The 19561-nt window shown below is 40.0% G+C and overlaps 1 protein-coding gene across 3 annotated transcripts; it reads right to left on the minus strand.

The window, feature by feature from the left end:
* Positions 1-603: 603 nt before the first annotated feature.
* LOC140168641 (arylsulfatase B-like) lies at positions 604-18164 on the minus strand. Of its 3 annotated transcripts, XM_072192047.1 has the most exons (10): positions 17875-18164; positions 11721-11900; positions 10502-10564; positions 9762-10001; positions 8476-8662; positions 6114-6304; positions 4406-4613; positions 3574-3829; positions 2149-2327; positions 604-927 (listed from the first exon to the last, which is right to left on the minus strand). In XM_072192047.1, exons 2-10 carry the CDS (start codon positions 11853-11855, stop codon positions 614-616), a joined length of 1773 nt encoding a protein of 590 aa, XP_072048148.1. In that variant the 5' UTR covers positions 11856-11900; positions 17875-18164; the 3' UTR covers positions 604-613. The 3 variants fall into 3 exon arrangements, with proteins under 3 accessions (XP_072048148.1, XP_072048149.1, XP_072048151.1); XM_072192048.1 differs by lacking the exon at positions 9762-10001; XM_072192050.1 differs by lacking the exon at positions 2149-2327 and having other exon boundaries at positions 781-927.
* Between the last annotated feature and the right edge of the window lie 1397 nt (positions 18165-19561).

A 19561-nucleotide genomic window follows, 5' to 3' on the forward strand; every position in this document is an offset into this window, starting at 1 on the left:
GAGAGACGACTCCCTGGGAGGGGACTTTTTACAATTTCTTTATTTAAAGTGCTACGACAGTGCAACCTACATTCAATTAAAGCTTGTGACTTGGACTTTCACTTTTTACCTGTACAATTTCTTTATTTTAAGTCCTCAGCAAAAAAGGACTGTAAGTTTGGGTACACCGATAACATGCGGGTATAGCCGTATTTGTGTACAAATATATAGCCTTCTAGTGTTTATTTGTTCTTGTGAAGGATGCGTAGTTTTAACTTTTAAAGTCATGTGATAACTTTAGCAATACTCACTCGTTTTCATTTGTTGAAACGGCAAAACATACTTACTTTTTCTTACAAATCGAATAGCAGTACTTTTAGACATTTTCACCATAAATAATATAATAAAATATTTCAAACCTATACTAGTACTCTTGTACTCTATAATCTTTTATGTCCAAAGCCGCTCTTCGGTTCATATAGCCAGCCCTTCACGGCTGGCGAAAAGGCCAAATATTTCAACGTTTTCTGACAGAACTCGCCATGAACGACATGATATGCTATAAATAAATAAATAAATATTAATTAATTAATTAATTAATTAATTAGATATGTAACAGTTTTTTAGTACAGTTCTAGGGAGAATCGCTTTTTATTTGCGTAAATTGTTTCCAATCAGTTTCACCCCAGGGAATCCAAAAATTATAATATCGACTAGGAGAGGCTTTGGTATCACAATCAGGGTACCTAATTGGAACTGAAGTTCGATTATAATGTTGCAATCTTTGTAACAATTCTCGCACTTTGTCAGGATGTGCCTGCGACAAATCATGAGTTTCCAACGGATCCGTTTTAATGTTAAACAACCATATGGGTTTGTAGGTGTTACTGGCTGTTGGTTTACGTAAAGTGGATTCCAATTCTGGTGGTGCTCTCCAGTCTCCTTTCTCTGTAAATGGGCAGAATTTGCGGAAAGAAGAAGAAAAAACAACACATTCAAGTTACAAGTAGTATAAAGTCACAAGGGATATTGAACGGAAGATAGTTACTTAAAAAGAGAGCTTGGCTCTCCTGTATGTAAAAGAATATGGTTCTTGCAAATTGAAATAACCCAAAATGGTTGTGTTTGGTCTTTCCAGTACATTTTTAGCTATTTTTAGATTCATCATAGAACCATTTAAAAGGTTCTACATACATAAAGGAGAATCCAAGAACCTTTTTGTGCATGCATGGGATGATATTGAATTTCGCGGAACCTTCAGTCGTTCAACATACGCACGATAATGGCAAAGAATTGATGAATTCCAATTTTTTTCGGGAAATGTAACAAAAAAATTCTCAAATATCTTTTTAAATTAATTTTCAAAATCTAGATAAAAATACATGTATGTACGATACGTGTTTTGTTTATTTTATTTTTTCAATTTAACCAAAAATGGTTGAAAAATACGCAATTTTGCAAAATAAGTCATATGACCAAAACAAGGTGTCTCTAATGGTGTTATACATGGAATGTTTGTATTATTTTCAAATGTAAACTTGTTTGGCCTCGGATCAACTAGACACCTACATGTAGGTAATCTGCTGAAGTAAAACCGCGCGTTAGAAAAACGCCATTTCTTGGACCCTATGAGAACTCATTAATTTTAAAGGATGTATCCGGCAATCACAACATTATCCCTTATATGTTAGAAAAATAATTATCAAGCACGAGTCACATAGTTTTGTTTAACACAAACTCATATTGGCCATAAAAAAACCGAATAAAAACAGCCGGCTCTCAACACGCGATATTCAAAATTCCCGCGCCAAAATTGAGTGACGTTATAGTTATTTGTGCTCAATTGTTGTCAGCCTTCATTGTATTACTTGCGCACTCACTAAACCCTGCTCGGATTACTCCACCTGCATACAGCAACAAGGAGTGTTGGGCAGTATATCAGCAGATGCAGATACTGGGACGTCATTGCATTGGACAATGGAGTTTGTTTCAAATAAAACCACACGATTCGTGCTTGATAATTAATTTTCTAACATACATGTATAAGACATAATGTTGTGATTACCGAATGGTGACGTCATCGGCTCGTTTTGTTTGGTCTGTTTCTGGGATTCTGTATAGTAATTTAGAGGTTATAATTTAGAGGGTAGCAAGATCATGACAACTTACTGGGTTCATGCGTAATAAGTTTCCAATCCCCAACACGTATAGCAGCATTAGTGGTGGGTGTAAAGAACTCTTCATTGTGACGGAATTCGGCTGGGATTTCTTCAGTAAATGGGATATCTGTTGTTATCATTGGATCAATGTTGTGTAAAATCTCCGTCCGTGCACTTGGCTTTTTATCACTGCGTATGAAAAGTTTGGAAATTAATAGAGAGATTACGTATCGAACGTACGTGGAATCTATTCAAAAACCACTCGCCTGTGACAGGATTTTGAATAGATTCCACGTATTCCGTTCGATGCTACGTTTGGAAATCGCAATCTCTCTATTAATTATAATACATGTACACGTACACGCTTAAACGATCTGCTCATTTTTGAATGGAAACTTTAATAGAAAATTTGACAAGTCCAACAGGAAACAGACGAGGAGTGTGAGAATTGCTCAGTGAATTTGAGAAAGTACTACGGAGTAGTACGAAACGTCATTGAGGTATGTTTAAGATCTTTATACCGAAATACATTTGGATTTGTACACTAGAACATTTGCAGATTATGAATTATGAACAATCCTGATGAATTTATTTACGGAGCTCAAAATAATTACTTTGTCGTACCGCAGCTGCATAGGGCCTGCTTTTGCTGGGCACGAATTCCGAAGGGTTGTTAGTCCGAAAAGGGATAAAGTTAGGGTTCAGAGCATTTTAGGTTAGAATTATAGAGTGTTCAAATTGGTTAAAGGTGAGTAACCTGATTGACAGCCTCATCCCCCACTTTACCCCATGAAAATGCAGATTTTGGTATCAGTTGAAAGCTCAATATTTTTTTTCATTAACATATTGAATTAGACGTTCCAAATCGGTATATTTCCGAAGAAATCATCAAAAAAGTGTCCAATTAGTCTAATTCAACCGTTTTTTGATGATATCTACACCAATTTAGAACTCTTAATTTCAATATGTTAATGAGAAAAATAAGATCTCTCATTTGATATCAATTTATTACATGATCATGATGAATAGCCTATCATTAATAAAAGCACTGTAGACTACCAGTTTATAAATTCAGTAATCATGGTAATTCCATTAGGAATTTACGTGTTCTTTTGCATGAATGCTTGAAAGGGTTTACATTTTATGTTATTAAGTTTTAAAGAATTCCATTTTTACAAATATATCAGGTCACCTTCCTTTAAGTTATGGGTTAGGGTTAAGTTATATTTTTTGATTAGGATTAGGCCAGTGGTTCTTTCTGGGGTATATTTCTTATCACCCTTAATACAAAAAATGTAGCGCCAATAGTTTCTGGGAAGGTTTGTTTTCACATAGAGGGGGTAAAAACCTAAAAACTACAATAAACAGATGTAAACAGTGTAAGGTTTTTTTACCTGCATTTGGGTGTATTTTCAACACGATTTGAACCACGTACCTTATAGTATCCCACACGTTGAATCCATCGAGAGGTTTCGTTCCATTTAAGGACCCTCCAGCGAGTCCCTGGACAAAAGTAGGAAACCAATCAGTAACATGCATCAACTCATGGCTAACACGTCCTCTGGAATGTGGTGGGATTAATGGACTATTAACGAATCCAATACCACGGACTCCGCCTTCCCAGAGTGTAGCCTTCTCCCCACGAAGCGGCCAGTTGTTGCCAGAATTGTCACCCGTATATCCGCCGTTATCTGTTAAAAATAAAATTCACTATACAGTTTGGAGCTGGCAACAAGGGATGTTTGGTATATCAAAAGCCTACATCTATTTCTCTCAATCTGTCCCTCCCCCTCCCTAGCTCTCCCCAACTCTCCCCCGCTCGAGTCCTCTCTCCCCAACACACCCTAAGAAGCCCTATTCTTCAATGCCATTATCCCGATAACGCACTAATAAAGCTGTGTTTCCAAATATTTCTGAAACAAGGCGTGTGTGTGTGCCGGCAAACGAGGACACACACATGCACTTCACATTTAAACCGTGGACTACTAAATGGGGGACCGTCCTCGGTTTCTGGAGGTCTGCAAACGACCGCAAATGCATGTATGCCTATAATTTGCGAATATGTCCTCTATCGTTATATTAGACATAACGTCCGCAGTTGCTAGGTGAAATTCCATACAAATAAAAATACAAAAAAAAAACCGTCCTCGGTATGTCGATTGAGTACGGATTCGGACAGCCACGTTTGCATAGTCCTAAACAGCGTCCACGTTTGGAGGCGATTAAACGGAGGGGGTGGGGTGGCAGTGGTGTTTTCCATATCTTACCAGTTGAAAAAACTAATACCGAGTTGTTCCATTTGTTCGTTTGCTTCAAGGCATCAACTATCCGACCAACCGAGTTATCCATATAAGACGTCATACTCGCATATTTCCTGCGATTACTGTTAGATATATTCTTATAATTGTAGGCTGGGTCTTTCGGTGGTTGTAGGGGTGCGTGTACGGCTTGATATGAGACATAGAGAAATAAAGGCTGGAAGAAGAACACAAAATTAATTCAAATATTTAAACAAAGTATCACGTATATGATTTTTTTGAAACCGGTTGATAATTAAAGAAACGGTGATCGAAAACCATACTTGGACGTCATTGTACCAGACAATTTCAAAGCCCGGGAATTTGAAATATCGCGTGTTGATAAACGGCTGTTTTATTCATTTTATGACCAATATGAGGTGTTTTTTTTTTTTAAATCACGTGATTCATGCTTGATAATTATTTTTTCTAACATATAAGGCAATATTTTGTGATTGGCGGAGACTTTCTTTAAAGGATTTTTGTAAAACGTTTGTGTTTGCTGGGTATTTCGCCACTAGCACTGAGCATAATGAAACATTACATTATCTCTTCAAAATTGAAACAGGTCGTTAGTGAATAGTGCTAAACTTGTTTATGGTAAGTGACTTCATCATTGAGAAATCTAAAATGTGCTAGTCCACGTAATCTTAATCTCCCAAGCAGGGGTGTGGATTTTAGGCCTCGTATCCATAGGCTGTTCCCTTGTGGCGTGTGCCCTTGTTCCGTGTTTACCTTTTCCCATGTGACCTGCCACACAGACAACGAACCTTTGTTTTGCTTAGTGGCCGTATCCATAGGTTGTCTGTGTGGCAGGTCACATGGGAAAAAGTAAACACGGAACAAGGGCACACGCCACAAGGGAACAGCCTATGGATACGAGGCCTTAAGAGCCATCCATTCAGGTCTTTTCAGGTAAGCCCATTTGAAATTCATACCCCTTGTGTGGGAGATTAAGGTCATTCTTCCACATAATAATTTAGCCCAATGACTTCCTCCCATCCTTGTCTTTGTAAAAGACTACTCGTGATTTAGGGGGACACAAGCCGCGAGTCGCAAACTAGCCTGAATCCTTCCAGGCCCAGAATTGCGTAGTCTCCACAGCAGCCAGTTTGGTTCCGCTCCCTCCACACAAACAGTCTGCCAATGGTCACGAACTGGTCCTTTTTGATTCGCTAACGGTTTTCTGCCGACGTCATCCAGCTTGACGTCAAACAAAGCTTTCAATTGGTCGATCGGCTAGACGGCTACTTTATTATTCATGAGCAAGTTTGACCCGCCATCTCGCCAGCTAGACTGAGGTCAATCAAGTTCCCGTATGTACAGCTCTACGGCTACTTACGTGTAGCCAATCAGAAACGGCGTTATAAGTGGCCATTGGCAGACTGTTTGTGTGGAGGGAGCGTAACCAAACTGGCTGCGGAGGAGACTAAGAATTGCGGCGTCTTTTATTACCCACAATCCTTTAAGTTGCCTTCAGCACAACCCGATGACCGTGCGTAGATGTTGAAGGACTGGGGGATTTAGCCTAGTCGCAAACCACGATGCCCCACGAATAGCGAGTGGAGCGAGCGGACCCACTACGGTTTCGAAGAGTGTGTGGTTCCCAGCAGTTTATATCCCTGTGGGTAATATAGGTACACGGTCTGTAGCACAGACTATTCCGTCCATAACACACCTCCTTCTGTTCCTTGATGATCCTTATTGCACGATCAGTGAATATTGTGGTCGAGTATCGTCCCTTCCATTTCTTTGGGTCAGCTATCATGTCATTTTCGTGCAAGTCATATCCGATACCCGTACAGCCATGTTTACAACCAGCACAGCCCACTGAATGAGAATAATGATCACTGTTTCCGACCAAGAAACCTGAAGAGTGGTATAAATTATTTAAAAAAATACAAAGAGGAAGCAGTGAAAACGATTTCAATAAGGGGATGTGCAATAATTGCGAGACTTGGGGGAAGGGTAAAATGGAGGGGGGGGGTATTCTTTGGCCAGCCGAGGGGGGATATTTGGCAGTCAGAGGAAGGGGGCAAGCAACTTTTGGCACACAAGGTGCCAATTATTGGGCTGTGAATGTTGTCCAGGAAGTTGTTCAATGTCAGTGTATTTTGCTCCCGGGGGGGCCACTGTAATGGTGAAGGGGGGTATCAGGCGCGTCCGTAAATTCACGTAAAAGGGTATTTTTTCAGACTATGGTACGTTACGTGCGTAACGTGAATAGGGTATCAAATTAATGTAAAATTGGTGTAAAAGGGTATGTTTTTGGAGCTCTTACGTACTTAGGGTAGTTTTGCCAAGTTGGGATTTTGTGCTTTCTCCTTCATTCATGAAAAGTGAAAGGAAAATGTCTTCTTCCTACACCCCAAAAGCAGTTAAAAGCCATCTTTTAGCTGTCAGCGATGACAGATCCCTATAACTGGCCCAGCTAGCATACTAAACACGAGGTCAGAGAAAATAAAGGTAGAGAAGCGACACTCTCTGCAAACTGCCTATACCGTGCTATGTGGCGGTTGAAGACAGGCGTCATCGCCGGCCAAGTCTTACTACGAACGTGTAATGAGAAGATACCATAGAGTCCTACATAGAGATCTGAGGAAGAGACGGTCCGAATTGACCTAGTGACCTATAATTTATTAGAGAATCACATTTTTAGAGTATTTGCTCCGCCCACCGCTGTCAATCATTCTAATGAACAAATGAAACAAGCTCTGGCATTCTGGCAATGACGTAATCCTAATTATAAATGAGAAAATCACATTGTACATGTAACTGTCTGCTGTACTTCATGTCTTCCAAAAAGTGCCGGAGTGTCGCTAGCCTGACGAGGTCCCTGGACGAGGTCACAACTTGTTCAGAATATACAACCAATCAGCATGCTTTTTCTTAACTGTGGAGTCAATAAATTATGAGGAAAAATATAAGAGGATTTTCGATTGGCCGAACCTCTTTAAACTCATTAATATTCATAGTCTTGGTGGCTTCCAGCCCAGAAAATTTGGTTGATCGGAACATGGTATAAAGGAGCAACAAAGCAACCACGAACTTCTAGGTTTGTAAACAAGCTGTGTCAATGAACTTTTGACATGTGTGAAATTTTACCGGGGTATTTACAAACACAACGATTGAATAATTTGGAACTATTTTGGCTTTCTTAAAATATAAATAAATGAGTTTCAGGATTTTGGTTGGGTTTACCACTAAATCCAGTATGATAAATAATGCTCTAGGATGTTTTAAATCGAGACGAAATTAGGAAATAAACCAAGCTAAAACTGGCCGTGTTTGCCGTCTTCTTCCAACTTCAATGTGTGGTTTGCAATCGCCATGGTCGTAATTTGCGTTGGACTTGCAGTTCAAAATTCTCTCGGATATGTGGAGAAATGGGTACATCCCAATCCCAAAGAATAAATTCTACAATATTTCAATAAAAAGGGTTGGACCTGTGATCCAAAAAGGGGAAATTATTGGCCCAAAAATCTTGAAAATATTGGACATACTGCATGAACTTTGAGGTAAGCTTTAAGCTGCTTTAGCACCACGTAAACTTGTATGGCTCAAAATTCAGACGGCTTGCCACAAATTGCTAGCCCTATCATGCCACTCGCCGCCTGGGTTCTGTGTGTTTACTTGTTTAGGGGTAATAATTGCATCAATTACTTGTTTAGGGTTGGGGAAAAGACAACTACTTGTTTAGGGTAGCAAATCGTGCAACTATACTTGTTTAGGGGGAAAATTTCAGTCTCGGAAATACTTGTTTAGGGTGCTTTTTGAGAGTCCTCGGACGCGCCTGATACCCCCTCTTGACACTATAGTGGCCCCCCCGGGATTTTGCTGTTGTGTCAATTGCACAACTGCATGGTTACTGACATGTGCTTTAGAGTAGAGCGTTGAAGTAATCCTGTGTGTAGTTTAAAATCATTTTGATGCACAGGATTTTAAGATATGACCTTGTGAAAAGTTTCTCTTTTGGCTTAGTGTATTTAAAACAACAACTACAAACATTATTTCATGATTTATTACGGTATTTATTTTACCAAAGAAAGATTCGAATCCCCGTCTGTGAGGTAAACAAGCTGCTTTGTAGAGTCCAGCATGCCACTTCCCAACCATATGCGTCGTGTAATTTGCTTCCCGAAGTTTTTCTGGTAACGTAACTTCATCCAATGGAAAACACAGTGGCTGCGCATGTCCTATTGTTTTGTGTTGATTTCCCATACGTATCTGGTGGAAATAATGCTATTAGTATTAATAGTCTCGGTACAAGCCGATTTATGCTCCTTCGTCACCAATAAACAAATCAGAAACAATCGGACGAAGGAGCGGTACAAATCGGTGGCACCGAGACTAGTGTACGCGTACATACGCCATAGAAACGCTAAAGGCCTGTTGGCACACACTGTCTACCCCAGGTAATAAATTACAGTGAAACGATCGGTCTATAAATGCTCCACCAGCAGCTGAGGTCACAAAAATAACTCTGCACGTGGGAAGCGATTGGTATTGGTATCTCATTGGCTAAAAACCCGGCTAAAACTACCGTAAAATGGGGTAACTTCGGTCAGCGAGGTAACTTTGGTCGGTCAAATATATTTTTTAAATGATCATATTTTCGTACAGCAATATTGTTTTTAGTCATATTTGGTGTCAATTTGTTAAGAAATATATTTGGAAGAACTAATAGTCGCTCATGTCCAATTTCCTCGGGATTTTTGCCCAAAAATTAGCATTTTTTTACATTTTTTTCAGAAAAAATAAAATCGATATTTGTGAGCAAGGATGTGTGCTTGATTAATTTTGTAAGGGGTCAAATGTCACAAAAAAAACAACAACTTGCCCATATACAGCGAAGATCAATTTTTTTGATTTTTTTTCTTCATGGAATGTAATACTCTGACCAAAGTTGCCCCAAATGCGGGGTAACTTTGGTTAGGCTATTTGTAACCCCTAGGGTACCCTTACAAAATTATTAAAAAATCGTTTTCAACTTCAATGTGTAGAAGGGAACCCTAATGTCATAAAAAAGAGATAAATAGAAATATAATTTGTTTTGTTTGGAAGCAGTGGTTTAAAAACTCTGAAAAGTGCCCAAAGTTACCCCATTTTACGGTATCGCTATAGCTCAGTGATTTATGTATGAGTGTCTTTCATCAAGGCCGTTATTGATTATTCTATTGCTGAATGTCGGACAATATTTCAGGTTAAAGGATGCCAAAAAAATTGGTTCCACTAACATGACTAACGTAGCAAAAAAAAACACCCAAATCCATAGCGCCATGTACTATCTTAGAGACTTACCAAATCCAAGTAGCATTTTACATACCTGATATCGGCCAGACATGAGCTGAATTCGAGTTGGTGAACACATTGGTTGTACATAATAATTTTCTAAAACAACGCCCTCAGAGGCTAGTTTATCCAATACAGGAGTGTTAATTATGCCACCATATTGTTTACTATGGTAACCGATGTCATTATAGCCATAGTCATCAGCTAAGATGAAGATGATGTTTGGTTTGGTATCAGATGTGATTGCTGGTTGTTTGACGGTATCTCGTGGAAACTATTTAAAAATATATTATGCAAATCCTTTTTTAGAAAGTTAACCATATTCGAGAAGAAATCGACTATGACATTCAATGAACTAAATCACTAATAAAGTAGAAAAACCCCAATTTACTGCAATCATAACACTATTGAAGGGTATATTGTGCTAACATAATTATTATCGGATATCTATCACCGCGGGCGGTAGCTGATGCTCCCTGTCGTAGGTGGCATACTTTCATATCACCGTATAATTACACCCTGATGAGTTCTGCGGCCCGAGGCCTAGAAATCATGCGCGTATATTGGGGGGGCTTTTTGTATGAAACAAACGATGCATGATGATGGAGATGATTTGATTATGAATTAGTTTGTCCCCGGTAAGCTGACAGTCCACCTCTTACCTAGGCTCCCCTCTCCCCACCTATATAACCTTCTCTTCCCTAAGTGTCTCCTTCTATTGCTATTTTATCGTCTTACTCCCACCTACACCTCCACCCCACCAACAACACTTACCATCTCTTGAATTGTCTCTGGTTCGGATGTGATTCCTAGTTGTTTGACGGTATCTCTTGGAAACTATTTAAAAATATATCATTAAAAAAAACCGTTTTTTAGAAAGTTAAGCCTATTCGAGAAGAAGTCGACTATGACATTCAATGAAATTATTAAGTAGAAAAAACATATACATGATGAGACATTTTTATAATATTAAAAGTTCCTCCGACAATAAAGTCCAGGTTTATTCTCCGTTATAACCCTAATTAATGAGAACCCTAACAAGAACATGAGAAACCCGAGAACAACTATTATGGTATTTAGTCCAACTTTAGAAGCTTGCAGACCTATTGTTCTCTGTTGCCAGGGACTCATTAGCATTTCTATGGTAAATGCCATCACTGGTTTGATATTCCATAGCTGGGCGGACTCCCACGATCACGATTTGCTTCGCGGTGAACTCAGTCAACTCACCGATTCTTACTATGAAAGTGGGCGGGCGTTCGACTGTACAGGTTGAGTGAACATGAAAATCCAGCTTCGTAGTAACCAAAATGATGTGACAGGAAAAGGCCTTGGCTATCGCACGAGTATAACGTGCGAAGTAAATATCACAATAGTTGACTCAAGAAATGTAATGAGGAACGAAAAAGTATAGAAAATGAACAAAGAAGTCACTTGGTACCCCCGAGAATTGACCCTGTGACCCCTCGAGTGCCAAGCAAGTCCAATAAATGTTATTAAAACGTTTTGACCAAACCATAAAAACTAAAACGCGTTTTATAACACTTTCATAACGTTTTAAAAACATTTTTGTGTTTCCTGTATAGGCCTACACACACCACCACCAATACCAAACAATATATAGAAAATATAGTTTCTATATCTCATTCCGTAGAACAGAGTTATTTCAATTGCAACATTTCTTGAAATACACCCTGTAGGCTAAATGCCTACAGCTTTCCATGCTAAGGGAGCGTTCAATATTTACGCCAAGCGGGATTGGGTGAAATGGAAAATAAATCAACAAATTTCGCTTTACCCCTCGCCTCCGCTCAAAATGTTCGGGTTCCTCCCTTGTTTTCCTATATCTCCATTAAACTTAACAGCCCTCCTCATGGTTCCAATTTTAAAAAGTCATATCCCCGCCTCAAGACTCCCCCCCCCCCAAAAAAAAACCGGCGTAAGTAATGAACGGTCCCTTACCACCAGTTGGTTTCCTATACACAATACCTACTAGCTTCATGACCTGATGATGTGACGATGATATCACTCCCAGCACCGGATTTCTTATCCACACAAGGGAAACTAAAGCGGTTACGGAAACGACGATCCCTACCAGGACCCTCCTACGTGTATTTGTAACAGTCATGTTGCCAATCTGATTGATATCAAAATGATATTATCATTCCGGTAGCTGTGAAAGACAGAAAACAGAAATGACAGAAAAGAAGTTGGAGTTAATACAGGAGCGGTGCCAGGATATTTTGATAGGGGGGGGGGGGTAATTGTAAAAGATTGTTATGCAACACGACAGTGACGCCTGGGGATGTCTGAGGGGGTGTGCCGCCCTCCGAAGTTGGAAAATTTTTCAAAATGAAAGCACAAATGAAGTCATTTGATGCACCATTATCACCCTTTAATTGGTTATTTATCTATTTCCAACCGCAGTATTTTTGTGGATTTAATTCATCATGTTCATGGGCCCGACTTCCGGACCGCAGATTTTACTAAGCATGGACCTACTCAATTATGTTCAATTTTGCTTTTCTTACTTTTTTCCCATGCTTTCCCAGTCAAATTTCACCTTTTCTTGAAATAAAATTTCTTTCTTTTGACCATATGTTTACCCCCATTCTTTCCATTATTATTCTTCTCTTATGGTCATCCTTATACAAATGATCGGGCATAACAATTATTTGAGCGTATTTGCAAAGGACCGGTTAATTACTATGCAAAGTTTAAGTCGCAACCAGTGGCGTAGATTTCTTTTTGACATTGGGGGGATGGCGTTGGAAAAAAATTATTGAAGTTAAGTGAATCCAGTATAGTACCTTTTGGCAACAGAATAAGTTAACTGTACAAATCCTCGCGAAAATGTTGCCATATTGAAGCTAAATTGGTGAAATATGGTGCAAAAGTGGAATACATTCGCGAGAAGCGCGCGCACAAAAATTGGCACTTTCAGACTAAAATAGCCAAATATGAGGTTAATTTGGTCAGAAACCCACATATAGGCGTCAACATGGGGTGTGTGATTGTATGGAGCATATCAAAATATTGATAGAAGATCTGTAGATCTTCCTATCATCACTGAGCCCCCAACTCGTGAAGAAGTAGTTGAAGCAATAGCAGCCATGAAGATCAACAACATGAACAAGGCAGCAGCATTGGACTGTGCTATAACTGCTGAAGCACTTCAGGGAGGAGGGGATAGCATGATTGATATGATTCTTGAATTCTGCATGGAAGTATTCTCAACGCTGACACCGCCACGTCAGTAGGTCACAAATGTAATCATTCCTCTGCCAAAGAAAGGCGGCTTCTCTCTCATGACAAACTACCGCTTATGTCCATTGCAGAAAAGTGTACAACAAGATCCTTTTGAACAGGATTCGACCTCACATTGATCCTTTACTGAGAAGCAACCTGGCTGGCCTTAGATCAGGTCGCGGCTGTGCTCAGCAAATACACATATTGAGCAGGATCATGGAAGGCTTCAAGGAGTACCACCAACTTCCTTTGAAAGTCACCTTTGTGGACTTCAAAAAAGCCTTCGACTCCATCAACAGATCCGCCATGTTTTCAGTGCTGCGGCATTATAGAATACCAAAGGTTCTGGTAAGTGCCATCCAGGTGCTCCACAAGGACTCCAATAGTGCCGTTATGGTAGATGGCAATATCTCAGAGCCTTTCCAAGTAACAACTGGAGTGCTTCAGGGTGATGTGTTATCACCATTCCTGTTCATTATCCTGGTAGAATACCTTCTGAAGAAATCAACTTCTGGAATTGACGCTGGTATTGTTACCTATAAATATAAATAAATAAATTTCGGATTTATATAGCGCCTTTTTCCAGTTAGATCTTGAAGGATTCAAAGCGCTGTAATTTCGCTGCCATGGTGAATCATCACAATCAGATCGCATCATCTAGGCCAGTTGCAGCCGAACCTCAGGCGCAGACCTATCCGCACTTATATTGTAACATCCACCAATTATCTGTGCAGCTCTCCAAATTCCATTGGGTGAAGGAAGTTTTTGATAACCAAACAACTAATCACCGATTTTTTGAAAGCAGGTGGAAACCGGAGATCCCGGAGAAAACCTGCGAGAGCGAGCATGCAATCGGGATAAACCAAGTGCACATGAGTGGGCCGCGCCGGGGCTTGAACCCGGGACCTCAGTCTACGAACCTACTCACGTCGGTCAAGCAGGTATCCTGCTAGGATGCTGAATGACCTGGATTTTGCGGATGATATTGCCCTGTTGGAATCTTCCACAGCCCGGGCCCAGTCGCAGCTTAATAGGACTGCAATTGCAACAGCAGATCTAGGCCTTGTCATCAGCGCACCCAAGACAGAATATATGACTGCAAACTGTAATGCCCAACCAGCACTTGAAGTCTATGGTAGTCATAGATGGTAGTACCATCAACCATGTCACAGACTTCACGTACTTGGGTTCCAAGATGGGGTCTAGTGTTGGAGACCTATTAAAAAGAAGAAAATCACTAGCCTGGGCAGCTTTCTGGAAACTGGAACGCCTTTGGAGAAGCCCATCCCTGCCAATCGAAACAAAAATCAAGAGACAACTTGTGTTACTGTCTTTCTGTGAGTCATGGGTAATCACCAAGGACATGGAAAACAAGATCAATGCCGCTTTGCAACATCTTGCTACAGAGCCATGTTAAACATCAAGCGTGTGGATCGGATTCCAAATGAAACCATCTACAATCTGACCAACACCACTCCACTGGTAGCCAGAGTCAAGATTCATCAACTCAAATTTCTCGGCCATATACTGCGTTTTGAAGACGACGAGCCTGTGAAAGAATATGCCCTTTATATTCCACCACATGGGAAGAGGAAACCGGGACGGCCACGCACACTGTACTTACAGTATGTCCAGCACCTCCTGGGAGATACTGAAGGGTGCTGCAGCCAAACAAAATTGTTTCGCTTGCCCAAGATCGCAATAGTTGGAGAAAGCTTGCAGTCAGCCGACTGATGATGATGATGATGATGTCTGATTAGAGCAATGATGTTGCCAATCGATATTCATGAGAGTGTACATTGCAGTTAGCATCCTGGACAACCGATTCTTTTGTTATGCAAGGCTCACTCAGTCATTTAATGAGGCAATACAAACGATCGAATTTGGTGTTGAAATGAGCTAAATTTTTAGTTACACCTTTTCGATGTAAAATTAATTTTCTCGGGCAAATGAAAAGCAATCATTTTCATTTTTTCAGTAAATGTCAGGAAAAATTGTAGTGCTTGATACTGTATTTTTTTTCAAATTCTAGTGTTAAACTTAGGCGTGAAATTTAGTCATTTAGTGTAAGATTTTCGATTTTGATAGGCTTAAACTCTGCCCGCGAGCCTTTTGTTTTGATCAACCTTTTAGCTTTTCAAAGTAAGATAGTTCGCTAATGAAGGATTTTTCCCAACTTTCTAACGCACATCACCGTGAGCGATATATCATAGTTTTGTCAGAATTTGCGTTTTCATTTCACCATTTTTACTGCCGGCTGACCATTTTTCAAAATCAACGCGTGAAATCTAAGGCTAATACTAGCATTGTGGATCGATATCCCTGGGTTTAATAGGAATACCGGCATGGCTACAGTGTTGCTAGAACTTCAATATAGCAAAGAAATTCCCAGGCCTATAGCGCTCCTACTGATCATGTTTAACCAGAACACTCAATTGGGGATTTGGGCTACCAAATCGCTGGTCGGGCAATTTGCTTTCAATGGAAAATTGACCTGGATAAACAACAAAGGAAATATCGACTATTTCTGCTGGTTGCTCTCGAGATAAAAGTACTGAGTTAGACATTTTCGGAGCATGAAGGGAAAAGGTAAAACAAAAACGGAAATTCTGACAAAACTATAACATATAGACCCACGCGATGTGCCTTACAGGGGTGGGAAATATCTTTCTTTAGCAAACTATATTAGTTTGAGACGCTAAAACATGAATTCCGTAAAAAGCTCGCGGGCGAATTCAAGGCCTATAAAAATCAAAAATATCACACTAAAAGACACAATTTGATGCTTAATTTTAACACCAGGATTTAAAAAAATGTAAATCCAAGCACCAAGTTTTTAACTGACATTACTGAAGAAAAAAAAAATTATTGCTTTATATTTGACCGCGAAAATTAATTTCATAGCAAAAAGGTGTATCTCTGAATTGTGCTGATTTTAACATGTATCGATCGACTTTTAGCGCGACTAAGCATTTCTAAAGAATCGGTTGTCCAGGTGGCTGACTGATTGTACATTCAACGTCCAGTTTTCGAAATTGGTTGACTTGTGTTTGGCAGGTGCTAAATACATCTGACTGGGCGTTTTAATTACGTAACGCATAACGGCATTGATGTCATCGAATCAGTAGCCTTGTTCAAGGCCTTCTAAGATTTCCTCCCTGCCAAATTGGCGGTTCGTAGACTAAGCCCAAGTTCGATTTTCAGCATACGCACGGTCATTAATAGCCGTAATCTGTAGCCCTCACCTGCTCACTGACTTCGCGAGCCCGAAAATAGTTCAAGCAGGGAGGAAATCTTTGAAGGCCTTGAACAAGGCTATCGAATCAGTAGCGTAGCCAGCAGGGGGGGCAGGGGAGGGAGGGGGCAGGGGGCAGAGTGCCCTCCCCGACAAATGATTTTTTAATGCCCTCTGACAAAAAAAAAAAGGAAGAGAAAATCTGGAGGGCAAAGGAAAAGAAAAGGGGCAACGAGTCCCCTTTCCACCAAAATTCACCAAGATCATGGGCCAAAATAGTGTAAAACACACATACACATTGTCACAGTTAAGCTCTTTTAGTCCCGATCAGGGGCAAAAATAGTGTAAAATAAAATTTTTGCTGTATGGAACCAAACATAACGCTCGCACATCATCTCTAAAAACATTAACCGGTATAATGTATTGTAATATGATGCAACTGCAATTTTTTCGTGCCCCCGAAATTTTATTTTGCCCCTCCCCCCGACCAAGAAAGCTGGCTACGCCCCACACCGACATCGCCCGGTTAATAATTACATTATACAACCAGAGACACTGAAATGAATACACGGGATCGATACACGTAAATGTGCTATGCACGATTGATATTCAGACGATAAATCTTTGGATACCGGGGTAGAAAATGATGAATATCTCCCGTAAATGATTTCGTATAAAGAAACCAGATCTGGTTCCTTGCACTTGAACCTATATGTTCAACGGATATCATCGTCGTTAGCTAGCGTCTTGAGAAACTAGCGTGCGTCTTGAGCTGAAAAAGTGACCAAAATTCAGATTTTAAATAGCGCAGCGTAGACCCTCGTGGAGGTAGTCTCGGGCCACTGAGACTGTATGTGGCTATCACGAACATACAGGATCGACGAGTGTCAGACCGACTGACACAAACTGGCTGTGTAGGAGACTATCGTAGAGGCAGTCTAAAAGCAGATGACCATGGCGTATGTATGCTCGCTGACCGTACAGAGGTCAGTCACAGGCTAATGTCATTAGCCTTAGTCGGATGTCCTTCAGCCCATTATGCGTTTAAAAACTATTAAACAGGTCGGATCACAAAATGCGTGGCTGTGGATTCAACCTACCATGACATTTTCTGCCATGAAGATATCGGGGCGATGACACTGTGCGCCCCTGCATCGAATGGCTGCTTAGTGCTGTTATGTGTTTAGTTTCTATAATAATTATCATTACATTTATTTATCATTGCTTTCTTTTCTTTCTCTGTACATATTAATTACTGTCTTAGAGACACCGTTTTAATTACGTTTTCGGAAACATTCATGAAAGAAAAGTTGATAATGACCTTCAGACCTAAGAAGTTTAATAAAGCAGGTCAGTAACATAACATACAGTTGTGTACAGTTGCGTATTCGCTGTCGTAGTGCACGTTAGAATTTGACCGTTGCTAGGTCAACTGGATCACGCTTTCTTTTTTACGAACCACTGATCGAAATGATCACAACACAAAGCCTATGGCATATCAAAATTTGGAACAGGTGTATGAGCCCAGGCTTGAACCAGTAACCAATGGTTACTAACGTGCACTACGACAGCGAATACAATACAGATGTTGTATTGCGACTGATTATTCGGTCTACGAATACAGGTAAAAAGTAAAAAGATTCAAACCTTAAACTGCATTCACCAGGTTATTTGTCCCGATACTATAGCATAATATGCGCCAGTACCAACTGGTTCCTTCAGTCCTCAGTGGGAAGGCCTGCATGTAATGTTGTATGAGCCAGTTAATGAATAATGTAAAGAATCTTCCACTCCTGTCCATTCAATTAACTTAGACCAGGTCAGGAGGGTGAAAGTGCATAGGAACAATGCCGGAAACTACGTCACGCTATTGTTCGACCTAGGCTACATATTTTTTAACGCATGCGTGTTCGTCAATACAGCTTTAGTCTCCACCACCTTCGCAACACGGTACGTGGAGCAGGGGCTATTTTAGGCTGAAAAAGTCACTGCACGTTGGTTTATGTAGTCTTGGTAGTTGGCCATCGGAGAGTGGGTCGAGCCGGGGTCGAGGAGGTAGTCCCCCTCAGAACTGCTCGCAATTATATCTGGACCAGTTTATTTGCAAGTTGAAATCCCCAAAATTTGGCATGTGCAGGGGGGGCAAAGGTTATTTGGCAGGCCGGGGTGGGCAAGAGATTTTTGGTGGGCCGAGAGGGCAGGGTGTAAGCGATTTTTGGCATGCCGTTTGGAAATTTTACCCTCCCGGCTCATTCATTCATTCATGCACAGTCCCGGGGCACAGTCCCTAACTTGTTCGTTGCGTATTAGTCTTTAGTAGCCCCTCCCCAAGACATTAATGGCCCATTCAGATTATCCAATTCCGTTTCTTCTTTCAAATATCAAGCTCTGGATTTTTTGAAGTCTCAATTTTATTCCAAATTTGTTCCTTCTGATACCTGCACTTGGTTTTCTACTTGCCGATGCCCAAATTGTAGGCCCATTTAAGGTCTTGCCCTGGCATTCCATTCTTTTTTCAAAATTGTTTAGGTCTTTCCTAGGTGGGATGGTTCTAGAGGTGAATATTACACCTGTTTATCCCAGCCTATTTGCTGGTATTTTAACATGTTTTATAGCTTTTATATTTATATTTATCAAAATTTTGATGTGCAATAACTTTATATGTACCAGTGACGATCGTAAAAATCATCAAAATTCAGATTTTGGTACCTTTGTCATTGTCATAGATGTGTTTATAACACAGCCTGGTTCAGCCAAAAACCGTATATTTACGACAAATAGGGAATTTACATGAATCTGTAATTTATATACTGACAGTATACATGGTATATAAATTTGCTACGTGTATTTAAATGGGGCTTCATCTTCGTCAATACTGGTGTTTTCTTCATTTTTGCCAAATTGTTCATTTCAAAAATACCAAATGACAATTTGAATGACTTATCCTTCACATTTAAGCAATATATAAACAATTTTTTTGCACTTTCGCTGGGATCACTGAATGGGTTTAAGAAAAGACACAGGACATCATGTTCGATAAGCAAGAGGGAGAGTAGCGATTTTAGTTCCGGTAAATTAATTAATTACAAATACTAAATTGAAGGTTAAAACATTCTGTTAGGGCAGTAGGGGAGTAATACTTTCATAACTTGTTTACTTGATATTTCTGGAATATAATTGCAGCAATAATATAGTCATTTGCCTAGGCAGTCCATTTTGACATATTATATAGAACATTATATTTTTTCGTCTTCTGTACTTTAGATCAAGTGATGCTCCCATTATCATACTTTCATTACAATGTTCCCTTAATAATTGCAGCTATAAAATAACCATTTGCCAGGCAGTCC

This window comes from Amphiura filiformis, chromosome 13, assembly GCF_039555335.1.
Source record: "Amphiura filiformis chromosome 13, Afil_fr2py, whole genome shotgun sequence".
Classification (NCBI taxonomy): domain Eukaryota; kingdom Metazoa; phylum Echinodermata; class Ophiuroidea; order Amphilepidida; family Amphiuridae; genus Amphiura; species Amphiura filiformis.